This window comes from Tiliqua scincoides, chromosome 2 (assembly GCF_035046505.1).
Source record: "Tiliqua scincoides isolate rTilSci1 chromosome 2, rTilSci1.hap2, whole genome shotgun sequence".
Classification (NCBI taxonomy): Eukaryota; Metazoa; Chordata; class Lepidosauria; order Squamata; family Scincidae; genus Tiliqua; species Tiliqua scincoides.
The window spans coordinates 73446544-73473662 of record NC_089822.1 but is presented as its reverse complement, the minus strand read 5'-3'; the positions used below and the strand labels follow the sequence as shown (position 1 = coordinate 73473662).

At 40.9% G+C, this 27119-nt stretch overlaps 1 protein-coding gene across 1 annotated transcript in view; it reads right to left on the bottom strand.

Moving 5' to 3' along the window:
• Nucleotides 1-260: 260 nt before the first annotated feature.
• Nucleotides 261-27119, bottom strand: part of SLC1A1 (solute carrier family 1 member 1) — a 48179-nt gene continuing 21320 nt past the window's right edge. Inside the window, exons 2-12 of the mRNA XM_066613825.1 lie at nt 21382-21522; nt 10922-11014; nt 10061-10175; nt 9337-9379; nt 7852-7959; nt 7267-7451; nt 6500-6607; nt 4916-5038; nt 4385-4579; nt 2651-2785; nt 261-507 (exon numbers count right to left, since the gene is read on the bottom strand). Coding sequence (XP_066469922.1) covers nt 261-507; nt 2651-2785; nt 4385-4579; nt 4916-5038; nt 6500-6607; nt 7267-7451; nt 7852-7959; nt 9337-9379; nt 10061-10175; nt 10922-11014; nt 21382-21522 — 1493 coding nt within the window. The remainder of the gene's footprint in view (nt 508-2650; nt 2786-4384; nt 4580-4915; nt 5039-6499; nt 6608-7266; nt 7452-7851; nt 7960-9336; nt 9380-10060; nt 10176-10921; nt 11015-21381; nt 21523-27119) is intronic.

Below are 27119 nucleotides of genomic sequence, written 5' to 3'. Positions count from 1 at the left end.
TGAGGAGAAATGTAAAATACTGATAGCCTGCACAGTATGAGAAACAGAATGGCTGTGCTCTCTGGATTGTGGCAGATTGAAGGAGTGGGGGGATTAGTGAGTCAGAAGGCATGTACGTTTCCCTTTGTGTGCCTGTATGAATGCAGGCAGAGGAGAAAGTACAGCATGTGGGGTCAAAGAGTGAGGGGCCCAGAATACGGTTCAGCACAGGGCATCCCATGTCCTTTCATCCAGCATGGTTTCCTGTCAGTCAATCTGCTTCAGAACTGTGATGTTTGGGTGAATGATATTGTGTCAGATTTATCTATGGCAAAAGCTCCATTCACATAAGATTTCTTGGTCTCTGTTTCCTCACTGTCAAGCACTGTGGTTTCCAAGGCAAAAGGATTCACTATATTGACTTCAGAAGTGACGTCCATCTGCTCCAATTCCTTTTTGGAGAGCTTTTCCACAATTCCAGTTCCAAAGGCATCACCAAGAACATTCACCATTGTTCTGAATCGATCCCTAGAAAATAAATACTTTGGGTCAGATGGAGCCAGTTGACTGGATTCAATCTATTCTATAAAAACAAAGATTTAGCATTCTATTCCAAATTCATTAATTTCCATTAAGTGTGTCAGTTTGCAGGACTAAGGGCGCAATCCTAACCCCTTATGTCAGTGCTTTCTAGCAATGCAGCTCCGAGGTAAGGGAACGAACAGGCCTCCGTGAGTGACACCCAACTGCAGGATGCAGCCCACGTCCCTTTGGCACCGCTATGCCAGTGCTGGAAAGCAATGGCATAAGGAGTTAGGATTGCACCCTAACTTTCTAACAGCATAATCCTACGCATGTCGACATGCATCCAATTCTGGCCTCCACATCTTCAAAAGGATGTAGTGGAATTGATAAAGGTGCAGAAGAGAGCAACCAAACTGATTAGTGGGTTGCAGCACCTTCCTTACCAGGAAAAGCTACAACATTTGAGGTTCTTCAGTCTGAAACAGGGGCCACCAAACTGTAGCCCATGGGCTGGATCCACTGTGCCTGCAAAACAAACTCGGGCACAGTGTGGCAGTGGCAAGCCTTATTGTTCCACATTGCAGCCTCCACTCTTCATGCCCAATCATTGCAAAGAGCCATACTGGGCAGCCTTGTCCCTGGAAATACAGGCACATAGCCTCTGGATGTTGTGCTGTGGAAGAGGCTACCCAGCGCAACTCTGCAAAGATCGGGTGTGAAGAACAGAGGCTGCAGCGCAGAATGATACGGCTTTGCCACCACCACACTGTTCCTTAAATTGTTTTGAAACTGTACCACAGGCCAGTTTGGAGATCACTGGTCTAGAAAAAGGTGCCGGGGGGGGGCATGACTGAAATATATAAAATTATGCATGGGATGGCTATAAAGGAAAGCTTTTTCCTCTCGCACAATACCAGAACCAGGGATCATGCACTGGTCAAAGAGTCAAAACAGACAAAAAGAAATATTTCTTTGTGCACACATAATCAATCTATGGAACTCCTTGCCACAGGATATGGTGATGGCACCGAACCTTGATGACTTTAAAAGGCAATTGGACAGATTTGAGGAGAAAAAGGCCATCACAGCTTACAAGTCATTTGACTGTATGCATCCTGTGGGTTTTAGAGGTTGCCTATCTCTGAATGCCAGATGCAAGGAGTGGTAACAGGACACATTGTTGTCTTGAGTGTCCCAGAGGCATCTTGTAGGCCATTGTGAGATACAGAAAGCTGGAATAGATGGGCTCTTGGCCACATCCAGCAAGGCTCTTCGTATGTTCTTACTCAGAAATAAGCCCCACTGATTGTGCTGTAGGTAAAGGTACAGTAATGGATGTGAAATAAGAATTGGAGAAGAAATCAGTGAAATAAGAATTGGAGAAATTGAAATCAGTTTTAAGATCTAAATTTCAAATTTTATATTTTGACCATTAAAAAGTGCACTTCAGAAATGCCCCTGAAAATTCTAAGAGGGCAGGAGGTCTGGTCTAGGGGGTAGAGCCTCCATTTGCCTGAAGATAACATCCGCAGGTCGCCAGTTCGAGGCCACGGGCATCGTGCGACCTTGAAGCAGCTGACAAGCTGAGCCAAGTTATTCCATTTGCTCTGAGCATGGAAGGATGGAGGCCAGAATGTGCGGCCAGATCAGAAAGAAACATCTGAATGTTGTGGTTTCTTGAAACACAGAACCTTCTTTGTAACTGTAAAAATCCCTGCGGGGATTTAATTTGCCTGCCTATGTAAACCACCTTGAATAAAGTCTGAGGAGAAATCTGAGGACCAAGAAAGGCGGTATAGAAATACCTGTATTATTATTATTATTAAGAGTTTCTTTTTGGACAGATCACACTTTGGGGGAATTTGTGTTGAGGGTTATGATCCGATTTAAAAATGAGAACTTCAGTCAAAGCTTCTGAAACCTGACATTTCAATTTTCCAATCTGAGCAGACTTGAAGTGCTGACACAATTTCATTTGAAGTCCAAGCAGCGCACCAAAGATCTGTAACCTGATTATTGTGATTAATACTGATGCACTGTACTGTAATCTGATACAAATCTTTTCTGAATGTTCTGGGTGGACACATATACACACACACAACAATAATCACCATCAGTAGTAAAATGTGCAAGATTAGAAACTTACAGAAGCCAGTCCACTGCTATAATGAGGGTAACATCTTCAGCAGGGAGGCCAACCGCACTCAATACAATCACCATGGTAACTAATCCAGCCTGGGGCACTCCTGCAGCTCCTATACTGGCTGCTGTTGCTGTTACACTAGTAAGCAAACAAAACCAACAAAATGATATGTTAGATAAATTTCTGCTTGGTAAGAGCCCAATCTTATGTGTGCTTACTCAGACTTAAGTTCCATTCTAGTCAAAGGGGCTTACTCCGAGGTAAGTGTGGGCAGGATTGTGGCCGCAGTGTTGTGCAGTCATAGAAATACCTTCTGAAGTATATACAGCAAGAAAGTTACTTAGGGCACAATCCTTACCAGGTCTACTCAAAGTAAGTCCTATTGTGTCCAATGGGACTTACTCCCAGGAAAGTGAGGTTAGGACTGCAGCCTTAAAATCTCCCCTGTTGTTCCTATATTCCACTGGAAGTTACACTTTATGGTGCTTTGTAAATTCAAGAACTCAGCAGGTTTTTGATAGATTTAGCAGATGGAAGTTTAGTTTTAAAAATTGCAACCTGGAGCCATTTTAGGGCAAACATGACTAATAACCTGTCAAACTATTACTAAGGCTGCAATCCTAACCATACTTTCCTGAGAGTAAGCCTCACTGAACAAAACAGGACTTACTTCTGAGTAGACCTGGTTAGAATTGTACCCTTAATGACAACTCTGGTGTCATTTTAAGTGTCCATGGTTGGGGACGATGACTCAAGATTCATAGCAGGGATCAAGGGCTGTCATTTGGTATATCCAAGATTAAAATAGTGTAGCGCAGTGCCGTTTCTATATATTGTGCAGCAGGTACATTGGTGAAAATGTTACATTAAAATGCTGGATTTAATATATTTGGTAGTGGTGTAATATTGCACTCAAATAATTAGAAATATATTCAAAAGTTTTTTAAAGGAATTAACATGAGATGCTATTTAAAAAGTTATTGGAAATACACACAGTATGTAGTACTGTTAAATGGTATGACAAACATCATAAGAAGAAGAGTGTTACACTGGTTAGAAATTTATTTGCTGGAGTAAGAATGCTTGTTGTGAACAGTGGTGGATGTCCCATTATCACTGATGGGGCAAATGCCCTCGGCACGAGCCTGTAGGACCCTGCAGAAGCCTCCCTGAAGCTCCTGTCAGGATCAGAAACTGTGCTGTCAGAAGCACAGTTTATAGCTTTGGGGAAGCCTCAGGAAGTCTCCCTGATGCAGCCTTGGGTCACGTGAGGCTCCGTGGGCAGCAGGTGAGCGGGGAGGGGCAGATTTGTGCAGGGGGGCAGTGACAACCAGCAGGGGGTGCCATTGCGAACCTTTGTCCTGGGGTGCAGGGCTGGGGAGGTCCACCACTGCTTGTGAAAAACAGGAAATGTGACAAACAACAACAACCCAGTGAAAAATGGTGTAGAAAGATATGGAAGACAATGGTAATGAATATTGAAATTACTGACTATTAAGACAATGCCAATATTCTTGTCTGTGTAAAATTCACTTACTTGCAGCTGCTTAACCTCTTCATGCAGACAGCATATACGCCCTCTGTGTGTGTGTGTGTGTGTGTGTGTGTGTGTGTGTGTGTGTGAGTGAGAGATTCTACCTAGCAAGATGACATGCACTGAGAATTAAGAGTGACAAAATCCACAGTTCACTGCTGAAAAAAAATATGAAGTGAAGCATGTTACAGTACAGTTCTTACCTAATTGTCACTATCTGGCCAATATCTAGTTCTAAGTCATTAAGCTGCGCAATAAAAACAGCAGCCACTGCTTCGTACAGTGCGGTGCCATCCATGTTGATTGTAGCTCCAACTGGCAAAACAAATCGGGTAATTCTCTTGTCAACATGGTTTTTTTCTTCTGCACAGCGAAAGGTGACAGGCAAAGTTGCTGAACTGGATCACACACATTGAAAAAAGAAAGGAAAATACTTAAGAAGCATACTAATACGATGTCAGTGGATAGGTAATGATTGTAGCAATCGGGGAAAAAAAAGTTGCCATGCTGGAGCTATACCCAGCAGATTCTTAGGATGCAGTCCTATACATGTCATTTTTTTTTTTTTACTTTTAAGTAGACATGCATATGATTGTGCTGTTAGTCACACACTGAAATCAAGATGTGGCACATGTCTCTAAAATCACAGAAAAAAAAAGATTAAAAATTTTTAAATCCTGTATTTCTTTTGATTAATAAGCTACATCCAAGAAATGAATTTTACTTGTCTTTACCTGGATGAGATCATGAGTGCTGTCAAAAGTGCTTGAGCCATCCCTATGGCAAATCGAAATGGATTTTTCCGGACTATTATTAAGTATATTAGTGGCAGAATCACAACAGAGTGAATTGCAAGTCTGTAAAAACGAAACAAATATCAGATAATATCAAACCTTAGTGAATGGGTATTAGTGGATTTGAAAATCTATAGTCAGTGCGTGAATGACTTGTGAAAAATGATTCTAGGGCTCTCCCAGTTTGACTTGCAGAATCTGTAATATTTGTCCTTGTAATAATTGATGAAAAGATGCTGAGATGCTATTAGGAGACTGACGTAGTATAATAGCTAAAAATGTATCCTAGGAAGTTCCCAGTTCAAATTTCATATTGTGCTCATTATAACCTCGATATGAAATTTTGAGCTGTAATCCTATACAAACTTACAAACCTGGGAGTAAGTTCCATTACCCTCAATGAAACTTACTTCTGGGTAGACATGCACAGGATTGCATTGCAGGAGGCTGAATTACATCATGCTCAAATACATGCTACTGAACCCTGATGGCCAATCCCTGCAGGAAAAGCAGCTTCAGAATGGGGGTGCAATTTGAAATGGAGGAAAGGCAAGCAATGAAAGGGTTAAGCATCCCCCCAGTGTTTCTCTGTTCGGATCTGAACTGGCTTTTCTTATTGGGGGGGGGGTGTCTATTGAGATTTGGTTACACTTAGTTGAGTGTGATGTGCAGATAGTTCCATGCAAAGCAATCCTATACCTGTTAATGAAGTTGTAAGTCCACTATGTTCGATGAGCTTACTTTCATGTAATGGGGAATAAAATTTCAACCTATGGCAAGTCACCCCCAGCCTCTCTTCCCAAATTGCTACTATGGGGATAATAGCCTATCCCACAGAGGAGTTGCAAGGACTGCTGAAAATGTATATTAAGTGCTTTGAACACTTCGATCACTATAGAAATGGTGGGTTCTTGCTTTGTAATTATGAATAACACCATATTTTATTTAATTTATATTTATACATTCAAACTATAGAGAATGATCAGGTCTTCTGTCATATCAAGATGTTATCATCAACATCTAATTAAGTAGATGTGCGCAAGTAGAAATTGTGATTACTTTGAAGTTCATTCAAACTGAGATGCAACACAGCTGCCATTATAGGGTTGTCAAACTGTGCAAAAAACCTTTTTGCAAATGACAATAACATCCCAGAAGTTGCATCTCTTTGGAGAGAGACTTTCTGGTGAGGAATTTAGGTAGAAGTCTTTGAAAAATATGACTCTCCACAATCTCTACAATGTGTTGTCTATTTTGTGTAACCTTGTGTAATTAGCTGAAAGGGGAGAGTAATGCATATCTTGAATTTCTACACATTTTTCTTTTCCATTGTCTGGGAGTTGGTTATTGAAATGAAATGGGTACACTTCTTTTACAGAATGGTTTCAATGATTCCAAAGTGCACAACAATTAGAGATTCTGTAAAGTTAATAACCTACATACATTTATAGAAGAAATATATTGAGTGCATATAAATTAAGAATTCATATTTTGTTATAAATTGTTGTTCAAGGAATAACATACCCACTTAGCACAGTAGCCATATAAAGACCCAGTTTGCGAAAAATCTCCCAGTCTTCAACTTCTATTATCTTTCCAGCAATCAAAAATAAAATACCAAGTGGCATATACCTAGAATGGATTAAACACCATTAAAAAGTATTTCAAGATAATGATAGTGGTATTTCACAAATCTCACTATAATTTTTAAATATACTTGCATCACTTTTATCATGTCTTTTAAAAAGGATGTTCAGTCCTAGATTGCTTACATGCAGCATACTGATGACAGCATATTTCCTTATGAGTCTTCCCTCTTATCATCATAAGATGTGAAGGCTTTACTCTGTGTTGCCCCTCTGGAGAAAAACTGGAGGCTATGTTGGGCAGTAAAACCATAGCACAGCATGTCAGGAGAAGGAGGGAGTGGATCAGAGGGGGCAGCTTTTGAGGCTGAGTCGGAGTCATGAGGTTGCAAACCATTTACTTACAAATAGATTCAGAATAACACTGCAGCTGAAATATCATTTTAGTATTGTATTCAAATATGTGAATACCACTCTTCCCCAGCCATACCATTACTACAGTGAATAAATGGCCTTTCAGAGTCAGAGGGAAGCCTTCAAATAAAATTCCTTGCATTAAACAATCATAGGAAAAAGCTTATTAAGTACGTGGATTTTAAAAAGGGATTTATGCTATTTTCTCAGGTTTATAAAAATGTATTCTGTTTTGCTGAGGTTAATGACAAAACTTTTAAGAAGCTGATGAAAAGATATCAGCCTACTTACCACATTATTATCTGAACTATTTTCATTGTGGCATCATTCAGTGCATTGAAAAAGTCCACCAGCACTTGTCCCTTTTCTCCCATTTTTCCAATAACAAGTCCAAAAACAAGACAGAAGACTATCAAGCCAAGCACATTAATGCCATCAGAGTACATGCCCACTATTTTGTATTCCTTAGTTTTGTTCTGTAGATTGAGATCAGAAGGGAGGGGGAAATCACCAATAAGAATTAATGCATTTTGATGATATGATCAATAACTTTTATTTTCAACTGAGAAATGGCAGTAACTTAAACCAGTTTGGAGTCTGCTTGTTTCTTTTTTTTTCCTAATTGATTTCATAGGCTATAGTTACATATGCTCTGATTTATGTAGCATTCAGAATGGCTTCGCACAGAGCAAGTTGAATAGAAAATGTGTTTTACACAACAACAAAGGATTTTACAACGTCTCTGCTCTCAGCAGCTTAGTCATACAGTAAATAAACTTTACTTCTCCTCATTAATTAATATATTTACAAAAGAATTTCACCAACCTAAACCTAGCAATATTTATAATGACGTATGATGCACAGGAGTAACCATACCTCCAAGGTTTCTGTTGGCATTACAATCGTGATAGGCTCTTCTGTAGGAATAGTGCCATTTTTGTCCCCCTCATTTGTCATTATTACGGCTTCACGTTTAGTTTTATACTGAAAGAAGGAAAATATATTTTGATTTCTAAGCAAATGGACTGTAAAGCAAAACCACATTTACAAGGCCACAATCCTATACACGCTTCCCTGATACTAAATCCCATCAAATACAATGGAACCTCCATCTGATTTAACCTACATAGGACTGCACTGTAAAGCTTAAGATGCAAGATGCTTCAACAGAGGCCAAGATATATGATACTATTAATATAGTAGTTGTAACATGCTAACAGCAGTTGATCAGCAACTAGTTCATCTATTATACATTAGGTACAGGTAAGTCACCGTAATGAGTGATGTAAATACGACAGTGAGGGTGCGATCTTAACCCCTTATGTCAGTGGTTTCCAGCACTGACATAGCGGTGCCAATGGGACGTGTGCTGCATCCTGCAGTTGGGTGTCACTCACGGAGGCCTCCTCAAAATAAGGGAATGTTTGTTCCCTTACCTCAGAGCTGCATTGCTAGAAAGCACTGCCATAAGGGGTTAGAATTGTGCACTGAATGTTCTTTGTTTTCCTAGTCGCAGAACAGAACTGATGTAGTTTTCTATGTGGATGAGACAGACTTTCTGGAAACAGCTTTGAGAACCTGCAGACTGACAGTAAGTTGGGCTTAGTGTCTATGGGAAAATCACCGTCAGGGAGTTCGGAATGATATAACTCTATGACGCCAAGCATTAAGCACTTTGGATAAAATAGTGAAGTCACACTCCACCCATTCTGAATATTAAATTCTGGTTATGTACCTCATCCATCCCATTTATCCCAGGATCACATACACAGCCTTAACCAACTAGCCATCTCTTTCTTGCTTTCTTGATCTGTCTCATCCTGTCTGCACCTCTTATTGAGACATGGCCCTTTTCATCTGGTTAGGGACCAGAGCATGGATGAAAGTCAAAAAGTGGCTGAATGTCAAAGCATAGTCTTATTTAGCTTGCAAATCTATTATAACTATATTATTAGCTATATAACACATGCGAATGTGTGTGAAAACAAAATAAACAGAAATTAAATAAAAATAAACACAAGAACATCGTGGAAGGTTGGATGAAATCAGACAAAAGAAGAAAGCATGTGAACAAAATTTGAAATGTGATTATAACTGAAAAAAGAGCAAAGCAAGGAACAAAGCAATGAGAGCCAAGTGGATGAAAGTAAAGGTATGCCTATATTTTGTCTCATTCTTTTCCTTCCTTGATTTTGTATTACGTTACATTTTTATACAAAAATGCAAGCAGTTATTTCCATAAGACCCTAGTTCCAAAATAACACAGAATACCCTACAGTTTAGGAATCACATACTATTGATTTATGGAGATGCAGAAATAAATCCATAATAGGTATTCGTGAATACAAAAATCAAACCTACCTGCTGAAAACAGGCCTGAACAAGATTTTCTGGAAACATATTCCTGTAAAAAGGTTATCACAATGTAATAATGCAAAGTGTATTCAAGTAACAACAGGGCATTATGAAAATGATCTCTTGCTGGAGATTCCTGAACATATCCCTGAATATACCCTGCCAAGTTTTGAAGTCCTGGAAAGAGCACATTTGATGATAGAATTGTTCAAGGTGTACACACATCTGGTATACAGTTTTCAAGAGCTGACATTTTAGCAGATGGGCTTAGATCATCTTTTCTCTATACTATATTTTCTCCCTCATTTGGGTGAGAAAGAACATGATGGTATTCCATTTTGTTAACACAGTAGGGTAAAAATGCCAAGCCCAAGCAGCAGCATGCTGAAAGTCCAGGGCTATAACACAATCTATTAAGTTACTGACTACATCATTTCGCATAGACAGGCAAATTGCCAACAGGCTGCCAGTTTTGGAAAAGAGTAACACCACTAGTCAAAGAAAAACCTAACGTGAGTTACACATATGGCCTCTGTGGTTTTTTAGTAAGTGGAATACCAGTACTGTACTGTAAATGATTCTTAACATTCTGCAGTATGTTATTTCATCTTTCAAATATGCAATGATAAACAGCAAAGAATTAATAAAGATTGATAACTGATATCAACAGATAAAGAACTGATATTTACTGTACATTCTTTTAAGCAACAGAACAAAATCAAAGGCCGACCTAATCAAGTCCAACATGGCATCCACTGTAGAAACTTCAGGTGTGCTGCCCATTCTGTCAATTTCATCAGCTTTCTGGGAAACTCCTGGTTTGATGGTTACAACCAATACAATCCCTACAATACAAAAAAAAGTCCCCTGAAAAAAATCTGAACAGGTGGAAATCTTGTGCAGAGCAAATTTTAAAAGGTTATGTTTACTGTGTGGGGAACAGCATGTCAGGAACATGATTCTGTCTTCCCCAGAATCAGGGTGTGGTTCCTTATGGTTTGGTTATTACTATGTGACATGAAGTCATCACATTATGTCATATTTGGGAGATGGCAAAGCCTGACACTGAATCACAGCTGCAAATGAACAGAGTATGACCACAAGTCACCTTGTTAAATGTTGCAGCAGGCTATAGCAGATAGCTAATGGTCTGGGCTCTATTCCTGCCATTCCCAGACACCTCTAAAACCACAGTTTCTCATCCATAATATTGTTATTTCCCCATGGTACTTTAGAAAAGCATGTCTTAAGAACACATGTTCCCACATGTGGGAGGAAAGTGGGATACAAATTTATTAAAAATAAATAAAACAAATAATTTGTGCATAGAAATATCAGTGGCAGAAATAGTTTGCTTAATCCTGCTCCCATATCTGCACTCATGGGTGTCCAGTCTGTCTTTGCATGAATCTGACCGCTCAGTGCTTGTGGTAGCGGCCAGGCTGCACGCACTGGCGCTGTTCTGTTTGCAGCAGCTGTAAAGGGGTTTATGCTGCCAGAGTGCACATTCTGGTGGTGCAAAGGCTCTTTAGGATTGGACCAAAAGAAATTTTAGGGCTTATAGATCCTCCAGGACAAGACTGCACCTTACCTAGTATTACTGCTATGACTGTAGTGCAGAAGTAGTATACAACTGCCCGCAAACCAATCTTTCCAGAAACACTGGAGTCTAAAGCAGCAACACCTAGGGAGAATTGGAAAACAAATGGTTTTAGTGCATAAACATTTATAAATGAATGCATTTCTAGAGCTGTGATACATGATCACACCTCTACACCTTTAGCTACACCTTCTGCACTTTACTGCTTTGCTGGATGAAAGCAAATTCTCAACTTGTTTTTAATAGTTGCTATCAAGTGGAAGTTCAAAAGCAGGAATGAAGCAATGACATTATCTATCCCCAGCATCAGATAACCAGATGTTCTGATTGCCTTGATCATGTAGGTTCCATTTAGTTATCAGGCTAATAGTCAGCATTTCATCCCAAAACTCATTCCAAGCTGCTAGTCTAGAATGTTAAATAGTTGCAATGTTCCATGCCAGTGTTTCTCAAACTGCGGGTCGGGACCAACTAGGTGGGTCACAAGTCAATTTTATACACATTTCAATGTGTATTTTATTTTTAATATATTAGACTTGATACTACCATGGTATGTGACAGCATTTGGGGAAATGTGACAGATCTGTACTGTAAACAGGCTACTATGTATATGCTTTTAACAATAATAGTCAATGGGGTTTACTCCGGATTAGTGTGGATAGGATTGCAGATTTTGGGATATTTGGGGAGGGTTAGGAGGGTTCTTCTATTTAAAATATTTTTTAAAACTTAAAATTATTGTAAACTTCACTTAATCAATTTGATCTGATTTGGTCATATGGAGGTGTTTAAAATTTTCCTGCTTGATGATGTCACTTCTGGTCATGACATCACTTCCAGGTTAATGGCATGACTTCTGGTGGGTCCCAACAGACTGCCATTCTAAAAAGTGGGTCCCAGTGCTAAAATGTTTGAAAACCACTGTTCTGTGCAATGTGCATATCAACTTTTGACTTACTCAGAAAAGAATAAGTGCTTTTCAAAGGGACTCAATTACGTGGAAAGTTTATTCTGTGAGATAGATATCAGGCTGTCTCTTTATCCAATTAAATAAAATCACCAGTTTTAAAAATAATCATTTTTTCAGTTTTGCTGGCAGCACCTTACTGAAATGAAGAGTGGCAGGTCTTGATGTTCAGAGGTTGGAGTTTAATTGAAAAAATACACAGGCAGCAAGCAAGCATTGCATTGATTCATTCAGGAACAGCTTTCTTTACAAACAAGGAGAGAAAGAGTGGGGGAAAGTTATGTTAAATTATCCCCGAACTGACAGGTGGTTTATTTCTAGTAGAATCACTATATCTTCCAATGAGCAGCAACATATGTTGCTGGTAGAGTTGAGTTGGAGCCCAAACCTGAGCTCAATGGGCCGGTTTACTGCCAGCATGCACTGTTGCAAACATGCCATAAGGCACATTTGCAAGCTCTAATGCTGGCCAGCGCTGGGCTAGTGCCAGGCAGGCACCCGGCCTCTGCTGCTTAGGGGTCACTTGGACCACCAAGCAGCGGAGAAGAAAGTGGGGGTGAGGGGAAGGCAGGGAGGAGGCGTTCCAGGGAGGGGGAAGGTGGGAGGAGGGTGGGGACAGGAGGAGGCGTGACGGGGAGGCGGGGAGAGGGCAGGGGTGTGCCAGGGGGAGGGAGCAGGGGGGAGGAGGTGGGACCGGTGGAGTGACGCTCCACCGGATCCTGAGCCTTTATGTCAGGCTTGGTGCCTGACACGAAGGCTCTTACCTCACCACCGACGTTTTGAGTAGCCCTATTGCGGGACTACTCACTGTACCCAGGGGAAGGGCACAAAAGTCCCCTTCTCCCAAGGTGCTGCCCATGGCTGCCATGGGCACGCAGGATGTGGCAGCAGCCGTTTTCAGTTTTCAGCACACCCTGGGAGCTCAGGATTGGGCTCTTGGTATACTACAGATATGGTTTACATTTCCTTACCCAAAAAAAATATTTCTGGCATTGATATTATAGAAGAATATCTACAATACAGGCAGTATATAAGATCTTGGTCTGGAATGGTCTCATTCTAGGAGCCAGAAAGAAATATATATGAAGCGTGGTTGTACCTGCTGCAAACACAGCTTTACTGACTTGGAAAATTTAGTCTTTGCTGGTTATAAGTCCACAATGAGTCACAGTGCTTCCTCTACATAGGTTTTCACGCTGTCAGTATTTATATTAATTTGCTCAGGAAACTAGGTGTGTATGTCCCTAGGTGAAAAATATACCTAATTCCATGGTGTACTATACTTCTAAGTATAACAATTAATTTATTTCAAAGATTTTAGAAGACAAAATTATTTAACTACTTTTACAACTCCCAAGACATAAAACAATATGAATAATACATAGTACAAGAAACATAACACAAGGTTATTCTTTGGAGTGTGGTCTTATTCTGAGTATTTTATTACAACTGTTAAAAGCTTCCGAGTCAGATTGTTATCAAGGGACCTGAGTGTGTAATTATTTAATGAAGATTTCTCTAGAGAAGGACATAGGATGGCCAGTACTGCCCCTTCCAAGTAGAAAGGAGAAAACAGCTCCTATTGATAAGGAATCTTTAAACTGGTTGCAGATAAGTACTGTGGAGATACTGTGGAACACTCCCTTTTAAAGAAGAGAGAGAGAGAGAGAGAGAGATACTATAAACAAAAAGATTACAGATGTATTGTCAGATAAAAAATAATGTACATCAAAGATACCCTTTCACCAATGTTTCAATAAAAAAATGCAGTAAGAAATATCAATTAGCCCTCTGTTCTTAAGGGGGAGGAGGGAGGGAGAGATACAGGGAAAGAATGGTTGGGAGAAATGAGAGTTTAAAATATAATTATAGCTACCTTGCTGAAGACAACATGTCACCACTGATGTGCTTAGGATTCCATGCAGCAATTTGGAGTTCCAAAACTGATGCAAGGACAAAGGGGTCTATCCACCATGTTTTAATTACACCAAACTACTGTAGTTGAGATGCCCTAATATTTATTGGAATTTGTGCTGCTGCTTACATGCAACTCTGGGGGTAGGATCTCTGTGATGTTTTACAGCCCAATCTTAACCAACTTTTCAGTGTAGCCCAGTGGTTTTCAACCACTGTGCCGCAGGGCCAGAGGAGGCAGGCAGTAGGCAGCAGCCAAGTGTGGCACAAGTGGCTGCTTTGACCCTCAGGCAGCAGCAGCTAAAAAGGCAGCTGCTTTGCATCTCCTGTTGTGAGTAAGAGGAAGGCTGCAACCTGATCCTCATTTACCTGGAAGTAAGTCCCGTTGACTATTATGGGGCTTACTTCTGAGTACACAAACCTAGGATTGGGTATGAAGTCCCTTGTTGCCTGCCCCACGTGCTGATTGGGCAGCCAAAGGAGCCTGGAGGAGGAGGTCTGGGCAGAGTGAGTGAGAAGGAGGGAGCCAGGGGCAGGCAAGCAGGTAGGAAGCCAGGGAGTCTGCTGAGGCCGCCAGCCTAAGAATGGGCTGGCTTGGCTCGGCTCAGGGTCCATGAAATCCCCTTCTCCTTGCCACAGTTGCCTGCAGCTCCCCAAAACGACCCTCCCTGTCTTTCCTTTGCCTTTCAGAGCAAGGGCGCTGGGCCACAATCCTATCCACACTTTCCTGGGAGTAAGCCCCACTTACCATAATGGGGCTTACTTCTGAGTAATGCCTGGGCTGGGCTCTCAGGCTCCTCTTCTAGCCCCACTTTCCTGGGAGTAAGCCCCACTGACTATAAGGGGACTTACTTCTGAGTAGGCACGCTTGGGATTGGGCTTTTGGCAACACATTTTTCTGAAATAGGGGGCAGGCAATTGGCAGTGGGGAGGGAGAATGTGAGGCAAGTGATTCTGGACCTTGGGAAGGTGGGGATGAGTGAGGGGAGGGACAGTAGGAGAGGTGCTAACTGCAGTTATGAGAGGAGGGAGGAATGTGCCTGTGGGAGGGGGTGGGGTGGGGGAGAGGAGGAGAGAGGAGTGCCAGTTGCCTGCTCATGTATTTGAGAAAAAAAGAGTGCAACCAAAAGCCCACTCCTAACCAGGCCTACTCAGAAGTAAGACCCACAGGCACATTCCCCTCCAATGTCCCCCCTAGTCTTTGGCTGCAATCCTAACCACACTTTCCTGAGAGTAAGCCCCATTGAACAAAATAGGGCTTACTTCTGAGTAGACCCTGTTAGGATTGTGCCCTTTGTCATGTAACAATTTAATTGTATTAATTATATTAATTAAAAATTAATTGTAATATAGTAATTTAATGTAAGTAAAAAAAACTGGGAGTGTGCCTTGACAACTTTAGTGCCTTGTCAGTGTGCCTTGAGCTGAAAAAGGTTGAAAATGACTGGTGTAGCCAAAGGGGCACACTCTGCAAAGGGGGGGAGAAGTCACGAAGGCCTCCTCAAGAAACATTTGTTCCTTTACCTCAGGGCTGCATTGGTGCTGGACAGTTGGTTACGATTAGGTTGTTAGTCTTCCTACTACAGCAGTGATTTTCAACCTTTTTCATCTCATGGCACACTGACAAGGCACTAAAATGGTCAAGGCACACCACCAGGTTTCTGATAATTGACAAGGCACACCATGCTGCCAGTGGGGGCTCAGATCTCCCACTGGCCCTATTAATAAATGACCTTCCCCCAAATTCCTGTGGCACACCTGTGGATCACTCGTGGCACACCAGTGTGCCATGGAACAGTGGTTGAAAATGGCTGTACTAGAGGCTTAACTAGATTCTGGTGGTCTTCTCTTGGTGCATTAATGTGTGACTTGGTGTGCAAATAGAATCCAAACAAGCACTGATAGGAGTTTTCCTGAATTACAATGAACTTACGACTGGAAAACAACAGCATTCAGAATACAAGATAGGAATTTGCAATCTCATCTGTTTTCTCCAGAGTACGTGACCTGGCACCTTAGTAGCAAACAGAGGTAAAAAATGGAATCTTGGCCTGAGTCCTGGAGAAGCAGTATCTGTAGTTCATATTGTGGTCCACTGATGTATATAGAAACTTTAGGAATGTAGTTCAGGTGTACATTGCTGGTGACAATGATGTAGGAAGGCAGAGCTGACTGGGGCTATACTGCCTGGTATAAGTTTATAGACATTTGAGATGTTGTCTGTCCATACAGTAGCAGCTTATAATTTACATGGATATGAGGAAATAATAAAAAATAAAATAAACAAAACAACACTGGTAACAAGGTCAGATGAGGTTCTCTTATCTATTGCCTTGTCTTATTTTGAACTCACAATCTTACATATAAATTTTAATGACTAAAAAGAAATATAAAGATACCTCTAACAGTGGTTCTCAAATGTTTAGCACTGGGACCCACTTTTTAGAATGAGAATCTGTCAGGACCCACCAGAAGTTATGTCATGATCGGAAGTGACATCATCAAGCAGGAAAATTTTTAACAATCCTAAGCTGCAATCCTATCCACACTTACCCAGGAGTAAGCTCCATTGACTGTCATTATTAAAAGCACATACATAGTAGCCTGTTAAAAGTACAGATCTGTCACATTTCCCCAAATGCAGTCACATACCATGGAAGCATCAAGTCTGATATATTAAAAATAAAATATTGAAATGAATGGGGACCCACCTGAAATTTGCTCGTGACCCACCTAGTGGGTCCCAACCCACAGTTTGAGAAACATTGCTCTACAACATTTTAAACTATAGATCATTCTAAGCTAAGGACCCAATTCTATCCAACTTTCCAGTGCCAAAGCAGCTATGCCAGTAGGGCATGTGCTGCATCCTGCGGGTGGGGGGAGAGTCATGGAAGTCTCCTCAAGGTAAGGAAATGTTCATTTCCTTGCCTCAGGTCTGCATTGCAACTGCACTGGCACAAGAAAGTTGGATGAGATTGGGCCCTAAGTTTCATTAACTACGCATGATCAAAGGTAATGTTTGCAAATTATACTTTTACTTAAAATGTTCTTAAATGAGATTTATAATTTACCACTTTCATCTCTCCTCAAACAACATTATTTCTTCCAGCAAAGTCATCACTAACTAAACTGACCCTGTCTTATCTAAGGCATTGTACCTCCTGTTAAATCCCACTAAGGGACAGGTGAATGCTTTAACTTTGTTGTGTGATCAATAGAACCAGGTCAGAAGGTAAAAAGGTAACAGGGTACAAAGCTGAATCACACTCATTTTTTTCACCAATATCCATGACAAGTGGTGCAGTGGGGAGACAATGAAGGCGAGAACATATTAGTTCTGCAGCTCTAATCTGGGTGCGGGATGTGACCCTTGAGTCAATTTACTGCCAACCACTACTTTTTAACTTTTTGTGAGTATAAAGAAATCAGGCATGTGTAGAAAAAAATAATGATTTTATGATCAGAGAAAACCTATAGGGAACAGTTTCTAATGTACACCTACCTAAATACAATCATAAATAATATTAATACTGTATAATAGTTTAGAGCTTTTTAAACAGTTAGTTAAAACACACTAAAGGACTGAAATCATCAGGTCTCTCTACAGCAGTAGTTCCCAACCAGGGGCATGTGTACCCTCAGGGGTACTTGCCAGGTCCTTTAGGTGTACTCGAAAAAGAATTGAATAATGGTGGAAAAAGGCATTCTGTATTAGAATGCCTTGCAGGGCTGGCAAGGTAGGAAGACAGCTAGATGGCTGAGAAAGCCCCACCAACTGCTAGTTTTTGGTAATAAATTTGTGTGTTATCAGATATGGATCAGTAGTTGAAAACATATAAATTTGAACTAATGACAACTATATTAATTACAAACCAACGTTTTACTAAGATGATGGTACAATTTATGGAAATAGGCTGTCAAGGGGTATGCAAGTGGATTGGGAACCACTGCTCTACAGAGAAGAAGGTTCTCTGCAAGGGTACAAGGGACCACATCAGAGTTTTCTTTTTATAGCGCATATTTATTTTTCAGATATGTACAAATATATGAAATACACAAAAAGGTAATATATCTAGGATAATTGAAAAGGAAAAAAATCTATTTAAAAGGCTCTATTTTAAATCTATTTAAAAAGCATTGTCATATAAGCTTCTATCAACACCACATCAGAAAGATCAGTGTAACAGAGAACTTGTGTTACAAGATAGGCTTCTTGATTTGGAAACACGTTGGAAACTTTAAGTTAACCCTCCTCCCTCCTTCTCCCAATTAATTAATAAAGCATTATTTCAGGTACATTTTCTGTGACAACATTTGATAATCTCTACAAATGGTATGTCAGCTGGCTTTGTAAAATGCTAATAATTTTATTGCAAACCACAACATAATAGACAAAGCTATCTTTACTAGACCAACTCACAAGGGTGTTTACGCAGGGAAAAAACCCACAAGAGGTACAAAGTTATGTAGTTTCACATAGGATTTCACATGGCATGCCAATTGAATAAGCCCATAATTACAACTTTTAATACTGCAATATTTCAGTTGTTTTCAGTTAAGTATATGCCCTAAGACCTGGTCCTATTGTCTAGAGCCCAACTTCAAAGCATAGAGGATCCATTGAGCATGCAGAACCTAGTGCCATTGTAAGAGGATCTTGCCACTATGTCAGGCCAGTGACAGCAGCAGTCCCTTGGAAGGTTTAGGCATAGTACCTGCTTTTTTGGATGGCTGTAGTGGTCTTTCCCTCCCAGACCCTCAGTAGTAGCCTGTGCACAAGCGCATAGTGCAAGTAGCCTGTGCACCATGATGGGCCTCTCCTGTCTTTATTTTACATAGTATGCTAGCTGGCTTTGATCCACAGGCTGCAACCTCCCACTAGCATGCTCTGTAGAATCCCCACCACTGCATAGCGCCCTTCTGTGTTTGCATGGTGGCAGGGCCTCCAGATGTCGCACATTATTGCCAAACTTCTGGGTAGCTGAGCTCTGAGCTGCATGGAGCTTGGCTGTGAGGTGCAAGGCCACACATCTTTGGGGGAACAGTGCCTCCCACCTCTCCCTCCTTCAGCTATAGCCAGGGAACATTTGTGCCAGTTTCTGTGGGACAATCACTGAGTCCCAGAATCAGTTCTGAATTCAGCATGACTGTTCCAGATACAATGAGCTTGTGCAGAGTACATTCCCTTCACTTTGTGAATCCATCAACTCTTGAGATTAGAGGGCAAATCTTCCAGGTCAAAGGTCATATCTTTCAGGCAGCTTGAATAGCAGCACCTCCCTTTTCAGAAATTAACTACTGATCAAATCTGAAAGTCACACTTAATGTGAATGAGCAATATCTCTTATCCCTTCCTCAGAGCTCCTGAACAGGCCAGAACAAGTCAGCTTGCTGTTAGAGGGAGACTGACAGAATCTATTTTTGCTTCCGTTCAATTTAGCCCTCACAATAAATTGGTCATTAAACAGAATCAGCAAAAGCCTGGTCTGTTTAACTGTCTCTGCCAACACTGCTACACTGATGATCAAACCATAAATCCTTTCCCTACAGAGATTGATTTTATACTGCATACTTGGCCAGGTTCCAGGGCAGACAACAGGTTGTTTGTTGTGCTTGCATGAGACACAGGCTGCAGACGAAAGACCTAACTTCAAGCATCAATTTCACTTCCTTTACCACATCTTTAAAGAGAGTGGTTATTACTTAACCCAACATTATCAAACATTAAAGTGAGCTATCCTGGAACTGCATGTGGACCGATTCAGTACACCACTTAAGCACACAGTTTGGGAAAGGAGGTCAATTTTTATAATGTGGACATGTCAGCAGAGTGACATGGATAATGTGCTGCATGGGTTAACCCTGCTATGACTGCTTTACATTGAAGTCATGATCTAATCCTGTAAGAGTGGTGATGGTTATGATATGAAAGCCCATGAAAATGAAATGAGATTTTGCCTGACCAAAATCAAAATATTGCTCATTAGATAAACCCTGAGAACTTAATAGGAGCTTGCCAGAGTAGTCACACAATCATCAGTGGGCATGCTGAGCAATGCTCCCTCTAAGCTGAGCAGCCACACAGCTAGAATTCAAGCCTCACATAGCTTCCTTCACAGTGCTCCACTGTGATGACATCACCAAGCATTCCGGAGCTGTCTCCAAGCAGCGAAGGTAGAACTCTGTGCAGTCCCCAGTCCCCGTAATTTTTACAGGGGATTCCAATGCTGAGCAACAGCCATCATGCAAACTGGATTCAAGCTATCACAGCTTTTGATATGCTTCTTCTGATGTGCAGATTTGTGCACATGTCCAGACCAGTTTCAAATTTCAGAGGAAACCTGGCAAACAGTCTTACACGAATGAGTCCTACTGGGAAACACCCCCCCCCACAAGGTTTGTGGAGGGGCCTACCTTGATAGATAGGATGAGAGAGAGTATGTGATGAAGCAACTCAGCCAAGTGAGTCAGTCTAATGCACCACACTAAAGCAATTATTGGAACTGGATCTTTTGGAGATCCCTGGGACCTTGACAGCTGTCTGACAATGCTGGCTCCTGATGCCAGCCCAGCACATATCCCTTCTCAACACATTCAAGATCAGGGAAACCAAGTTAGAAGCACTGCCAGTTTTCTGATGAATGAGGCTTACTCCCCAGTAAGTGTGTATAGGATTGAAGTTTTACTCTCTGAGGTGAAGCATACTAAATTTACTAATGTAGCTAGAAATTAGCAATTTCTGTCATTGAGCACCTGTTATACTGTTAACTTTTTAAAGAAATTCTTGAAAGTTTCATTACAAAGGACAAGAGACCAGGATTCTATTATAATATATAGGCCATTTTTAAATGCCTATGGCTCTCCCTGTATCACTGAAATCCATGAATAGTACTGAATGGTACACTGAAGAACACAGGAGAATAATTACAGTTTGCCAAGTCCCTCATTCACATAAAACCAGCAGTTTCGTTATGTAATTAGCTGATATTTTGGATTAAATAAGAAAGAGGATATTGCAAGATTGGTTCCTAATTTATTTTCTGCCTCTGGCACATAATCCCATTAACTGTTTAACAAGCAAAGTCCAGCTTGATCCAATGCCTATTGATTTTTATAGCTGATATATTAATGATCTGTGATGCCTGCATGTTTCACAAATAATAATGTGAAATACACATTTCACAACCAATGTGTACAAGTAGACTGGTTTCAAATATAAATGGAAATGCTGATTTTGTAAGCAAAAGATCCTTAAATTATTTTTAAGTAACAGTGAAGAGGGGAAAGTCTGAAGCTATACATAATATAAGACTGATTTAGGGTTGCTTGTGAAACCAATTACCCTTTAGGAAATTTTACTCATCTAATATTTTATGAAACGATCACAAATAATCCCTGACATAGTTGTTGACTCAAATGTAAGTATTTACTTAAACAGAATTAGTATGATTTGAGAAAAAAATTAAGAATTATTTGAGAAAAAAATATTATTCTACCACATAATTTTTATTTAAAGAAAGAGGAAAAAAAAGTCAAAATGTAACCACCACCACCACTTTCATCTTACCTGTTATCATGCTTGATATAATTAATGGTAATATGATGAGCTTGAGCATTCTCATCAGAACTTCTCCTGGAAATGAAAAGTAAAATTTGTCCAGATTGGAGAGTTTCCCATATTCTCGAACAGCAACTCCTAGTCCAATACCTAAATGGGAGAAATATAAAACTAGATTTAATACCTAGAAGGAGTAAGCAGCAAACGTTCTGAATGCAATTCAGCTAGTATCAGGACAAATTATCACAATGCTTAACTAATTTAGGGCACAATCCTAACCAGGTCTACTCAGAAGTAAGTCCTATTTTGTTCAATGGGGCTTACTCTCAGGCAAGTGTGGTTAGGATTGCAGCCTTATTCTTTTCAAAGTAGAATAATGTCAGAACACTCTTCATAGTACAGTACGGACAAGTAAAGTCATTTGACTCTAGACTTTGCTAGAAAGGCTCCTTCCTGCTGCTGCTTTCACTGACTCAAAGCTTGCCTTGGATCACACCTAAGTGCTTCCATAAAGGGTGTACACAGAATACTAACAAGAGAGCTTCCTATAAGGAAGGAAGCAGGAGGTCTGGTCTAGAGGGTAGAGCCTCCATTTGCCTGAAGATAACATCCACAAGGTCGCCAGTTCGAGGCTACCGGCACCTTGCGACCTTGAAGCAGCTGACAAGCTGAGCCCAGTTATTCCATCTGCTCTGAGCGTGGGAGGATGGAGGCCAGAATGTGAAACCAGATCAGAAAGAAACATCTGCATGTTGTGGTTCTTGAAGGATAGAACCTTCTTTCAATTGTAAAAATCCCTACAGGGATTTAAATAGCCTGCCTATGTAAACCGCCTTGAATAAAGTCTTGAATAAAGACCAAGAAAGGCGGTATATAAATACCTGTATTATTATTATTACAAGGTTCGCATTACTCAGCTGGCATCTGCACAATCCGACATAAAGATTGTACTGTACATACAGCACACACACACACAAAATCCTGTACAGAAAGAGGAAGCACACATGTGCTCCATACATGGTACAGTACACAAAGATCACACAGCACGCTACATTGAGACAACAATGAAATAATCAAAAGCAAAATGCTAAGAAGAATGTGTGATTAAAACCTGTATCATTTTTATTCATGGGGTGAAGTTATTCCATATTATATATTCACAGGTTCATGTTATGGAACTCTCTCCCTGCTGACTTAAGAACGGAAACTTCCTGGTTGGTCAGCATTGATTTGATATGATTTACAGCACTGCATTGTGTAACGGGAGGCAATCAGAGAGACATCCTCAATGTATGGGAACTTTGTTCCTTCACCTTGGGGCTGCATCAGTGCTGGAAAGTTGGTTAGGATTGGGCCCTCAAACATTTGCCTAAGATGTAATGAGTTTTTGGTTAGGTCTAATAAAAGTACTGTATTACCAGAATATGGCTTTTGGACTTTTTTCCCTTGTCAGCATAGCTACGCACAATTTTTACACACAATTCCCAGGATTCTTTTGGCAAGCCATGACAGGTAAACATGTATAAAACCAAAATAATTTTGTTGCACATGTACTTGTAGCATTTCTCCATGAGTGAGACCAACATGCTTCCTTCAGTGATTCTGCTTGACAAAGGAACATGCATAGCTTATGATTAATCAAGCTGTCTCTCCTCATTTGCAGGATTTTTTTTTGGGGGGGGGGAAGGTGGGATTTTTCCAGACATATAGAGCTCAGTCCTTCCTACTATGGTAGTCTTCTCACCTCTTTACTTTTCCGCTCTCTTAAACAGTCTTCCCTTTAGCTCAGTATGTGGAAAGTGTATGAGAGTCTTATAGCCCAATCCTAACTTATGTTGGAACGGGGAGGGCAGCTGGTTTGCCCCATATCCAATGCAAGGTTGGGGCCAAAAGTAGCTCAACCCAGGGCAAGGGGAATTGGAAAAAAAAAAAGCATTTAAAAATAAAAAGCATTGAAAATAAATTATAATATGGAAATATTGAGAAATCATATTAAATCAATGGTCCAAAAAATTAATAGTTTAGTGTCATTGTTTTAACTTTTTTTATTTTATTTTAAGAAAGGAGGATTTGGTTCTGAAGGGTAGGATATAAATATTTTTAACAAATAGATTATGCAAGCTTAAGAGGCATAAACAATTTGGTTTGCAATATGTTGTGAAAAGGTTAGGATTGGAGTGAATAATCTTTGTGTGACTTGCAATAAAAATCTCATTATGTTCATGAAAATGAAATGATATTAATAGGATATTTCTTGAAGATAAATTGCTCAAAGAATAGCAGGATGAATCAGAGGCATACGGCTATATTTACTCAACAAGTTCTTGCATAAGTCAGAGGAAACTCTATCTTGCACAGATACATTAGACTTTGAAAAGCAGGAAGTATGTTAGCAATGCAGATACATCACACTTCTATGGGATAAGTTTGAAAATTCAAAGCAGGGGACCAATAAAGAGCAAAAAAGGCAGTGAAATGACTTACAATGAAATGAGAGAAACGAGAAATGTGTGTGCTTGAAAGTTGTGTTATGTTCTCTCTCTCTCTGGTCTTTGAGATATTTATAAATAAGGTTTAAAGAGAAGGAAAACACAAAAGGGGATGAAGATGCTTGTAAGTAGAAGGGACTGAAATAGTCAAACAGCCCAATCCTATTCTTGGCCAGCACAGATCATGCAGTGACACTGGTGGAGTGAATGTTGCATTCTATGGGTCAGCAGGAGACTAGACACCCCAGGAGAAGTAAGTAAAAAAAACTTTTTCATGTACCTCTCAGTAGGCTATCTAGTCTCCAGTGGGTCTCATAAGAACATAAGAACATAAGAACAGCCCCACTGGATCAGGCCATAGGCCCATCTAGTCCAGCTTCCTGTATCTCACAGTGGCCCACCAAATGCCCCAGGGAGCACACCAGACAACGAGACCTCATCCTGGTGCCCTCCCTTGCATCTGGCATTCTGACATAACCCATTTCTAAAATCAGGAGGTTGCGCATACACATCATGGCTTGTACCCCGTAATGGATTTTTCCTCCAGAAACTTGTCCAATCCCCTTTTAAAGGCGTCTAGACTAGACGCCAGCACCTTGGACCTTGGACCACCTCTCCTTGGACCTACACCAGCTATATCCCTATGCCATCCCCAGGGGCATGTCCGGGATGGAGGTGGGTCTTGGCAGGTAGAACTTCATGAAATCCTAACCCCCATTTTTTCCCTGACATACCCCCTTCACTCTACTCAAACATGCACTAGCTAAATAGCTGGTACAGGTTCAAGTTGACATACTGGCGATCATATGGGAGCAAAAGATGATAAGCAGAACATTCTTTTACTTCCTTCTCCACCCCTGCAGCTTCTGAGAGCTGGAGGTATTAGCAGTTGCACTGAAGGGTTCAACCGACTATTTGGTGTGTACTTTCCTTTGAAAATGCCTGCCACAGAAGCAGGTGAAATGTTAGGTAAAAGCGTTTTTTGGTAGACTGTGACCAATTCAAATAATTTTAACTTGAACCAGATTAATGTCTGTTGAATGGTATCCTGTTCATTTGTAATAGGTATAAGCACAGTAGGCAAGTTGCCCATGTGATGGATGAAGAGAAAGCACCAACCAGACTAACCACAAAAACAGTGCCAGGATAGTACTAAAAAAAAAAAATCCAAAAAACAAACAGTAAAATACTGTAGCTCACATGTATAGATTGTGGGGGTGTATGCAAGGGGGCCTTGACAAAATCCACAAGCCTTACCACAAACTCCCCTCTGGCTCCCTGTAACTAGAGCAACTCCTGTGGAGGAGTTGCAATGATCTCTAACAGAAGGTATACCAAACTATATTCAGCCTCTGTTTCTGACACTCACGTAATCACAGTTTACAACGTATTCTCAAAGACTGCAAATATCAATACGTTATTTGAGAGACATGTTACATATTCCTAGTAATAAAATAGGTGTTTTGACTGCAAGGAAAATGTGATGCCTCAAACTAAAGCATGGCTCTGTAGGAAGAGGTATGGATTGTATTACAAACAAAAAATGAATGTGCTTTGGAGCCCAATCCTCACCTTGCCACCTGATGGCAGTAAGGCTCCTGCAACAGCATTAACTGCTGTAAAGCAGTCAGCGCCTGTTGCAAAAGGCGCTCTGATAGCACATAAGTTAGTGTGCAGCCAGGAGCGCTGGCAAGAAAGCCTGCGCCTTCCTGTCCCCGCCATCGCCAATGTCCCTGATCGCTGGATCAGGCAAGATGACAGGAGAGGCAAAAGGGAGTGATGGGAAGGAGGAACGGAGGCAGGGACGGAAACTGGGTGGGAAGGGGGCATAACAGGGGTGGAGAAGCTGGGGGAGGGGGAGGATCTGTTGCAGATGGCCCACACTGCATCCCCTCCGGCAGTAGCCTCTCTGCCCTTTCTCTCCTTGGACTTGTGGTGGCAAACTAGCTGGTGTAGGTATGAGGAGACCCATTGCATGTTGGGAGGCTTAGGCAGGGCCTCCTGCCCCTCCCACCATGGAATGCAGCATCCGCCAGTTTGGCATCGCTGCAATGGTGGGGAGGGGAGAATAAGAGTGGGGTGTTTATTGTGCAAAAACTGATCATTCAGGGCCAAGCTTAGTGTTGGACCATTTGTTTATTTGTGCAATAACTATTAACTGTGCTTCCTGAAGTTTTTTTTTTTAAATACACACTGTTGTGCCTTCTGCGTATACACTTTCAACAGGATGCTCATCTGAGATTCCAGTGTCAGAAACACAAAACTAATCAACAAAGGAAGCAGTGTAATATTTTTATTTCTGGTGGGCATTGAGCAAAATTTTGAATGAAGAAGAATGTCTGCTTGCACACAGATAAACAAGGGAAATGAGTGGAGCCTCAATTATCTTTCCTTTTGTTCTGTAGATAGATCTCCTATCTCAGGATGCTTGTAGTGCTTCAGCCCAAAGTGTGAAGCTTTCAAATAAAGCCATCTGTCATCTGCGCTGGATGAAGAAAGATGCAATCTGAGTTTCTTTCACAATTCGTATGTGCTTTTTCTTGACATACTAAATTTATTTTGCTTGAATGAAGCACATTATATTAAATGATGAAAAGAAAGCAACAATAAGCATTTCACTTGTTTGAGGCTCCACTGTAATGGGTGGTAGCATTCCCTACAATTTATCTTGCTCAAGGTGCAATCCTAACCCACTTTCCAGCACTGCATAAGGGCAATGCAGCTCTGAGGTAAGGAAACAAACATTCCCTTACTTTGAGGAGGCCCCTGTGAGTGCCACCCAACTGTAGGACGCAGCACAGCTATGCAAGTGCTGGAAAGTTGGTTAGGATTCGGGCTTCAGTTTCACAGCCTAAAACAAAAACCATTACAATTCCAAACTGCCATCCTTTATTAAGAAGGTCTGGCCTGAAATTATTATGCATTCCAAATTAATAAATATGCATTTGTGAATATCACAGAAGAAAACAAATTCATTTGAAAAACCAATTTTGTTGCAAACCTATTAGATAGTAATTTTCAAAGGGCCCAATCCTATCCAACTTTCCAGCTCCGGTGTAGCCACAATGCAGCCCTGTGGAAAGGGAACATGTGTTCTCATACCTTAAGAAGACCCCAGTGACTGCCCCTCCACCACAGGCTGCAGTGCACACCCCACTGGCACAACTGCACTAGCACTGGAAAACTGGACAGGATTCGGTCCCAAGTTGATTATATGTATATTTGGTCATATGTAAATAGGAATCCCAATTCTGTTTC